The sequence below is a fragment of the Vigna angularis genome, chromosome 9 (assembly GCF_016808095.1).
Source record: "Vigna angularis cultivar LongXiaoDou No.4 chromosome 9, ASM1680809v1, whole genome shotgun sequence".
Taxonomy (NCBI): domain Eukaryota; kingdom Viridiplantae; phylum Streptophyta; class Magnoliopsida; order Fabales; family Fabaceae; genus Vigna; species Vigna angularis.
In genome coordinates this window covers 934,043-942,472 of record NC_068978.1, presented here as the reverse complement: position 1 = coordinate 942,472, position 8,430 = coordinate 934,043, and the positions used below count along the sequence as shown (strand labels likewise).

At 33.7% G+C, this 8,430-nt stretch overlaps 1 protein-coding gene across 2 annotated transcripts; it reads left to right on the top strand.

Moving 5' to 3' along the window:
- The first annotated feature begins 571 nt into the window (after positions 1–571).
- On the top strand, positions 572–5,255 carry LOC108320678 (uncharacterized). 2 transcript variants are annotated; one of them, XM_052868785.1, is made up of 8 exons: positions 572–1,266; positions 1,583–1,890; positions 2,319–3,044; positions 3,350–3,478; positions 3,782–3,985; positions 4,364–4,409; positions 4,500–4,564; positions 4,767–5,255. In XM_052868785.1, exons 1-8 carry the CDS (start codon positions 999–1,001, stop codon positions 4,887–4,889), a joined length of 1,869 nt encoding a protein of 622 aa, XP_052724745.1. In that variant the 5' UTR covers positions 572–998; the 3' UTR covers positions 4,890–5,255. The 2 variants fall into 2 exon arrangements, with proteins under 2 accessions (XP_052724745.1, XP_017407675.1); XM_017552186.2 differs by having other exon boundaries at positions 573–1,266; positions 4,364–4,564.
- Positions 5,256–8,430: the final 3,175 nt, after the last annotated feature.

Genomic DNA, 8,430 nt, shown 5'->3' with positions numbered 1-8,430 from the left:
GCAGTTAGCAAAGAAAGGAACAAGGTGTGGTGCGTGGGGCCTCGGTGGAGATAGTGACCGGACCAAAGTGTTTGAATTCTCGGTCCGACCAAACCGCAACACAAACCCAAACATGAACAGAGAACTCTTTACTCTGTCTCTGTGCGCACCAAATAATTCTGCACCCTAACCGTTACGCCGCCCCTATTCATCACTACACATAATCAATGCTTCAAATCCTTCATCATCATCATCATGCCAAAATCCTTTCTAAAAATACATTTCAAGTTACCAAAGAAAAATCTTACGTGGATTTTTTCAAATTATTATATTATATTTTTTAAAATAAAAAAGTATTCTAATTATTATTAATTTAACTAATTATTATTAATTTAAGGAAGGATTTGTGATCTGGCAACACTGCCAGTATCTAGTAGTGACTCTTGGTCACCCACCAAATGCAAACGGTTATCCCAAAATCAATTTATATTCCCATTTTTTAATTTCATAAAATTCATGCTTACATTTTAAATATTACAGAAATAACGAAAAGACAAGCATGAATAAATAAATTTTAAAAATAATAATAAACAGAGCTAAGAGAAAAGCAGAAGAGAGAGAGGAAAGAGAAACTGAAGAGAAAACAAGATAGGAAGGAAGAGAAAGGAGAGCATTGAAACCGTTCGGAGAAAAATCGGAGAGGGCGTTGTTCGCACGGAACCCTAGCCATCAGCCTCCGTTGTCAATGGCGTTCTTCTCCGCCGTATTTGCCGTCGGGAAACATTTCCGGCGACGTTGAACTTCCTCTCCTCGATTTCCCCGCCGCCGGAAATGGCTCCGGCGCCGGCGGAGAGCGTGGTGTTGTTCGCGTTAGATAGGGAGCCGCATGCGCTAGATCTTAATGTTATTTTCTTTCTAACTGACTGACTGACTCACTGACGAATCTGTTTGGACGATCGTAACTAACCGGGAGGAGAGGTCGTTACGGCCGTTACGGGCTGGGTGTTTCTCCGGCGGAAATGGCGAAGGGAGGGCAATGCTTCTTCGAGAAGCTTCGGCGGTGCGTTCGGACGGTTTTCTTCGTGGTGGCATTGGTGGCGTCCTTGGCGGTTACGTCGCTGCCGGTGGTTGTGGCGGTGGTTGACGTTTTGGTGCCGTGCTTTTTGATATCGAACTTCACATGTGTCAAGTGTTTCAGCTTCAAGGAGCATTTTCACCGTTACGCTTTCAACAGTTCCTTGATGGACATTCCGCTCGTTTCGGTCATAAGATCGCTTATCATTCTCTGTACGCGTGTTCTAACTTGTGGAATATTAATATTAATTATTACAATGCAACACTTTTGTCTTCAAGGCATTAATTGTTCTAAATAATCATATAGTTTATATTGTTCTAATTCAAATTTTATTAGTTTTTTTAACTTGAACTATTATGTTCAGTTGCTCTGCTTCAATTTTATTTGTCGGAAATTCCGCGGTTACGTTTTTTTTTTCTCCCTTTTGGATAAAGTTTCTCTATAATTTTTGAGTGCCTATATGATGGGGTTATATAATTTGTGCATGCTGGGTAGTGCAGTTCTCATGTTGGGTTTATGATTTTGCAGGTGTTTATTCCGTTTGTGATGCTCCTGCTCTCTCACACGGTCCTTACCTTGGAACTGTGACTCTGTGCTCCTTTCTGTCAATTGTTCTCCTTTCGGTCAAAGCTTGTGTTTTCACTGTAAATTCACATATCGAAGCGGAGGCTTCAGCTTCCTTCAGGAAGCAGAGACTTCATTTGAAGAAGCCATGGGGAATGCCTGTCTTGTTTCTCTCATCAGTCGTGTTTGCCCTTGGCCATACTGTGGTTGCTTATAGAACCAGCTGCAGAGCACGCAGAAAGCTCTTGTTTCATCGAGTTGACCCTGAAGCTGTAAGCTTAAAATACCTTTCTATTATTTTGTTTCTTTAATTTCATAGGCTAGTGCATGTGTTATTTCTTTGTCTTTAACTTATTTTGAATCAAACGATTGCGATACTAAAAGTCTTCTTCAGAGAAAATTTGTGAACTTAATTATAGTTCCATATATGCTTTTTATTTTGTTTTTCTACCAAAAGGGGATATTCATCTTGATAACTTACGTCTGTCTTTTTTGCTGACCTTTATTGAATCCGATTTGAAAATCCATTTTCACTATAAATAAGACCAAAATCACCTGTGGTATTTACATAAAGGCTTGTCTTGTCCAAAAAAAAAAAATCATTGAATCAACATGACTTACATTACTGACTTTTCAATTTTATTTTACTTTGTTTTGTGCGCATGCTTTTGCTCTAATTTCTCTCTGTTTAATCAAACAGGTTCTATCGTGCAAAAATGTTTTCTCTGGCTATCCAAAGGTCCCACGATCTCCCACTCCTTCTGTTGGGAGAACCCCCAAAAGTGACTATGAAACAAGGCGAAGACCTTTTGGGACTGCTCGTGATGAAGAACTGCTTGTCAGATTACTTGCAAACTCTGACAGCTTATTCATTACATGCCAAGGACTTACACTGCATTACAAGCTAAGCTTGCCTGGTTCACTTCCACATTCGTTGTCTTCAATGTCCTGTATTGAGTCAAATTCTAGCCGCATTACTTCAGCAATGGCTGCTGGGTTGGCAAAACCTAATAAACATTTTATAAGTACATCTCCAAATGTCCAGCCACAATTGTACAGGAGCTATAGCAATCAATTCCATGGCCCATCCCTACATGTTCCTCTATTGGATGGTCCTATAACTTCTATTATTTCTGAAGAGGTCCCCGTTTTTCACCTGGATGGTATTTGTGAAGATGAAACTAATAAATTAGATTTTCAATCTCTGGACAAAAATGCAAAGAATGTTGGCCAATTAGGTCTTGTTTTAATTCATGGGTTTGGTGGAGGAGTCTTCTCTTGGAGGCATGTGATGGGATCTTTAGCTCGGCAGAGTAATTGCTCAGTTGCTGCATTCGATAGGCCTGGTTGGGGATTAAGTTCAAGGCCTCGCAGGGAGGACTGGGAGGAAAAAGAGTTGCCTAATCCTTATAAGCTTGAAACTCAGGTGATTAATATTTGCCATCTATGCAAATTGTCTTAAAAAATAGTGTTATTTTCTTGTTCCTTGTTTTGATTATATTAAACATGAAATGCACGTTGTGTATATGGGGTTATATCCAAAGGCTACCCATTCCTATGTGGAGTCAATTTCTTATTTCCAAGGCCAAATCGAAAGTTGCGTAGCTGTTAATTTAGGTTGCCCTTTTCCGCTTGGAATTTATATTCACTACCATAACTTCTCTGTAACCATTGCTAGTTTTAATTTTTTAATTCATGTTCCATCTGTAACTGAATATTTGATATTTTCAGGTTGACCTGCTTTTATCATTCTGTTCGGAGATTGGATTTTCTTCAGTGGTGTTAATCGGGCATGATGATGGAGGATTGCTGGCCCTTATGACTGCACAAAAAAATAAATCATCACTGAATTATTTCAATGTGTGTTTGTCTTCTTCCTTGATTTTTGCAAGTACCTAACTTAGTGATTTCGAATGGCCAGAGTATGATGCTTAGGGTTTGTGTAAATGTAAATCGCTATGTGGGTTTGTAAATTCAGCAACAATATGATGTGCTTTTTGGTTGCTCCATCTTTATATTTTTCTAATGGTATGTGCAATCACATACATATTGAGTCTTCGTCAATACATGTTTTAATTAACCATTGTCGATTTGCAATAATTGATGTGCATAATTCGCATTTCACTGTCTTTTTGAGGTTTGATCTGTTTTGTGTCCATTCAGGTTGATGTGAAAGGGGTTGTATTGCTAAATGTCAGCTTGTCCAGGGAAGTGGTTCCATCCTTTGCAAGAATTCTTCTGCATACCTCACTTGGAAAGAAGCATTTGGTTCGCCCTCTACTAAGAACAGAAATCACTCAAGTGGTGAATCGGCGTGCTTGGTATGATCCTACCAAAATGACACAAGAAGTTTTGACCCTTTACAAGGTATGCCTGTATCCCATAAGCTTTATTTGCATGATATAAATAAGAACTGCTCAGTATTTTGAGCTTCAATTCGTGAATTGAAATAAACTCTATGAAACGAATGCTGTATAAATATTAACGAGCTATCACAAATTTGTATAATGATTTTAGTTTTATGCTTATGTTGAATACCTTTTTCATTTTTTCTGAGGGAGCATGACTGGATGTTTTGGAATCAATTTCTATTGAGCATCGTTAACATGATATTCCAATATAGTCTGCAACTTGTTGGCATTATCCTTTTTTCCTGTGCTTCTTTATATTTTTCTATGAGCATTTTTTCTAGATTCAGAAACGTATTAACTAGTCTTATATGTAACTTTTTTGTTTTTTGTTTAGGCTCCACTGTTTGTAGAAGGATGGGACGAGGCACTTCATGAGATTGGTAAATTGTCATCCGAAACCATCCTTTCAACTAAAAATGCAGAATCATTATTACAAGCTGTAGGAGACATTCCAGTGTTAGTCATTGCAGGTTCTGAGGATTCCCTTGTTTCTTTGAAATCATGTCAAGCTATGGCCTCAAAACTTGTAAATTCTGTAAGTATACCATCTTGTTATAAATTTTCTGCAAAACTTGTGAATACTCTGTGTAATAAGGGTGAAAATCAGAAGTATAAAATGGACAGCAAGAAAACTAGGGTTGGTACTTGTAATCAATTCCGTTCCACGAATTTCCTACTCTCCATTTTATCGCACATGATTAAAATTTCTAATGCTTTTCTTACCATTATACGTGCAGAGATTGGTTGCCGTATCTGGATGTGGCCATTTACCCCATGAAGAGTGTCCGAAGGCATTGCTTGCAGCTATCTCACCCTTCATCAATAGACTCTTATTTACATCTGACTCGCAAAGCCAATAAGTTAATTTCTTTTAAAGCTGATCATACATAGGGTTGTTATCTATTGTAAGGGTCCACGATCTTCCTTCTTTTTTTCCATAATTGTTTTGGTTTTTTCCCTCCTCCCATTTCTTTCTCAACGATGTTACTTCAAGAGAAAGATACTAAAAATCATCTCTTCTCTGGAGTATTTTTTGACGTGCTAGTTTTAGGGCTTTAACCTTTCAGTAACTTCTCCCCATCTTTTCTCTCTTTTTAAGCTGTCAATATTGTGTTTCCTTTCATCTGCTTGTCATTTTTCCCACTTAAAGAGGGTGGAGAAACAGTATACATTTGTAAATTCATCACCAGATTGAGAATGAATATAGTTTAGCATGGTTTTGTTTCTGTTCACCGCACACAATTACTTCATACTTCCTACGTCTTAAAACCACAAAATAAGTTTTAGTTGGAAACCTTTCAGTTGTATGGAATTTTATCAAATTTATCTTTTTATGGATCCAATAATTTATTTATTTACACAAATAGAAGGCCTTAATACTAGGCATAGATTTAGTAAATGAGTATTTATTTTATAGTAAGTTATATTCTCATTGGTGTACCTGGAGATGCCATAGATGTCAATGTGAGAATAACTTTAGCTGAGGTCAGATGGTTTCCATTAATGCCTGCAACCCATAAATCCCATCACTGACACCCTCACAGTGCTAGAGTTCATCACAATTAATAAAACAACTGTATTGTTAGATTCTCATTTATATGCCAATCCCCAAAAACACACTCAATCTACAATACAGTTATAATATTTTAGAATATAATATACTCATCACATTCAAATAATTGAGGGCTACTTTCACTGTTCTTAAGATATATGTTGGACCCCATTCATCCTCTCAAAATAATCCTTATCAAGTACGAATTGATGGGCTCTGTCTGGATGACTCATGAATCTTTGTCCATGATGGATATATTTATGGAACAACCATTCTAACCATATTTTATTTGGATAAGATAAATAGAAATATCATTTTACATTTGGGTGAAAATCAATAAACGATGTTGTTGCAGAATGGCTCCAATCCTAATGCCATGATTCCTCAAAGTACTAAGGTCAGTCCCACCCAACATGCTTTCCACTGACATGGTGACCTACATACTCTAAAATCAAATTGATCTTATCATATGGGAAATCATTTTCCAAAGATAGCCATATTTTGTATAGGAGATGGAGAAAATAAAAAAATTAAATAAGTTTCAATGTTCCTTCTACAAATATTCTAATATAAAAGAATTGAAATGATAAAATTTGTAATTAAAAATAGGAAATAAGGCAAAAAACATCCTAAAAATAAATAGGCCTGAGTTAAGGGAGTTGACAGTAAATTGGATGATTTAATTATTACAATTAAGTAAATTTTATCCTTAAAACTTATCCTATTATAAATTTAAGACCCTTATTATGTGACATTAATATTTTTAATAAAAGCTTTCAGTAAAATCGTGTTTTAAATAAAAACGATAATTTAGATTTAGGATTTCAACATTGAAGATGATGGTAATATGGTGATACTATGAAAAAACGCAGAATTAATTTAATCGTACATTTACTTTAAATTTGATTCTCAGTAAAAAATTGATGTAAAAATTAACTTAACTTCATATTCAACTAAAATTCAAAACATTTTTTTTATTTTACATTTTCAATAAACAATTTTTTATATAGACCGATTTTCTGTGTGAGCGGGTGTTAAGAATGTCCAATCTGAAAACAAATATAATGAGTAAATATGGAATAATAATAACAATATTTATAAAATTAATGGCGGCAATGAAAACTTATGGTTAGAATATTATTATAATTATATTAGTATTTATTTATTATTATTACAATAAAATTGAAGATTAAGAGATGCGACTTCACTTTTATTTTAAAATCATATTTATTTATTGTAATGTCTCACCCATACCAGTAGACACTACTATATATATATATATATATATATATATATATATATATATATATATATATATATATATATATATATATATATATATATATATATATATATATATATATATATATATATATATTCATCCTGAAATTGTTTATATAAAATATACAATTACTTTTAAGATTCAAAGTTTTCCAAAACACACATGAATATAATTACAATCAAAATGTAATAACTAATGAGAAACTGTGTTTTTTCTACCAGAGTTTATAATAAAACTTGTTTATGTATTGATTTTGGTAGCAATTAACATGTAAAGGTAAAATAGTCAAATTAAACCCTATCAACATATTATGACATTACATACTAGTTTTATTATTTTATATACAAATACAAATTAATTTACATATAGTCACACATATTATAACCAAACATGGTCTATCCTTTAAAAGATTCTAAATCGTACAAAATAATTTTTACTAAAAGTCAATACTCAACATAACGTAAATTCGTAAAACCTTAGTTTACATATGTTGTTAATGTTAGGGTGACACAAAACATATGATATCAAGTCATATGTACATTTTTAATACATACATAGCTAGAAATGAAATGTAAATTCTAGAAGGATGTTATTCAGTAGTTACATTTCATTTAAGAGACACGTATATTGCTTAAATGAATGTTACATTTTGTGTATTAAAGAATTCACCCAAACAACAATGTGTTGAGTGATGATATAGTCATGTTGTGCTGATAATAAATGTTTACACACACATATATTGTATGTGTGTGTATGTATATATGTATAACGATAGTGTAAAATATAAAAGCTATGATTAATTATATATGTATAATATGGTGTTTGCATATGTGTCTCTTTTGAGTGACTTTTGCATATGGTGAATCATAACTAGATCACTTATATACATAAGCTTTAGTTCAAAATAGGGGGTCCTTAATAAGTGACATAGGATACCTAAGTAGTATCGTTTATGGTGATGATAAATACGAAACTGGGATAAATAGAGGTATTTTGACTCTAGCTTTCATCTGGTCACTTGAGTGGCCATCATATAAGTTTTATGGCCAACACTTGATCAATACCAACTTGTTGGAAGAAATCCAATAAGTTTTAAAAAAAACACCCACCATCGTAAAATAATTAAACTTCGATACAACGTTTTAGCTTTCAACCCATATGTCATATGTTATACCACATGTTATGACACATTTAAAACACCTTCAAGTCACACTTATGTGTTTAAAATCAGTGTTTGAGTCACAAGCTATATTTTGGAGTGACATGTTTAGGAAGGAGAAAGAATTATATCAAGATCTCTTTTGTTTTAAGTCAATGCTTGAGTTATCTTTCATGTTACTTAACGACTTAGGTGATAAATGCAATGATTTACATTATTTAAGTTTTATTTGAACAATAACATCACGTGAGTGATGTCTTACACAATAGCAATTCAAATAAATCAAAATAAACGTGTTTTTAAAGTTATCCACATTTTTACTCAGTTTACATTTTTTCAATTCAATAGCACTATAAAACAAACATATTAATTCTTAAATTCATACATGGAGATCAACATCTTCAATAA

Bases quoted from the DNA above. Each gene is read 5' to 3' on its own strand.
- LOC108320678 (XM_017552186.2), top strand. From the start codon at position 999: ATGGCGAAGGGAGGGCAATGCTTCTTCGAGAAGCTTCGGCGGTGCGTT. The intron at 3,045-3,349 runs GTGATTAATATT...TGATATTTTCAG, and splicing joins CTTATAAGCTTGAAACTCAG to GTTGACCTGCTTTTATCATT. The intron at 4,565-4,766 runs GTAAGTATACCA...TTATACGTGCAG, and splicing joins CCTCAAAACTTGTAAATTCT to AGATTGGTTGCCGTATCTGG.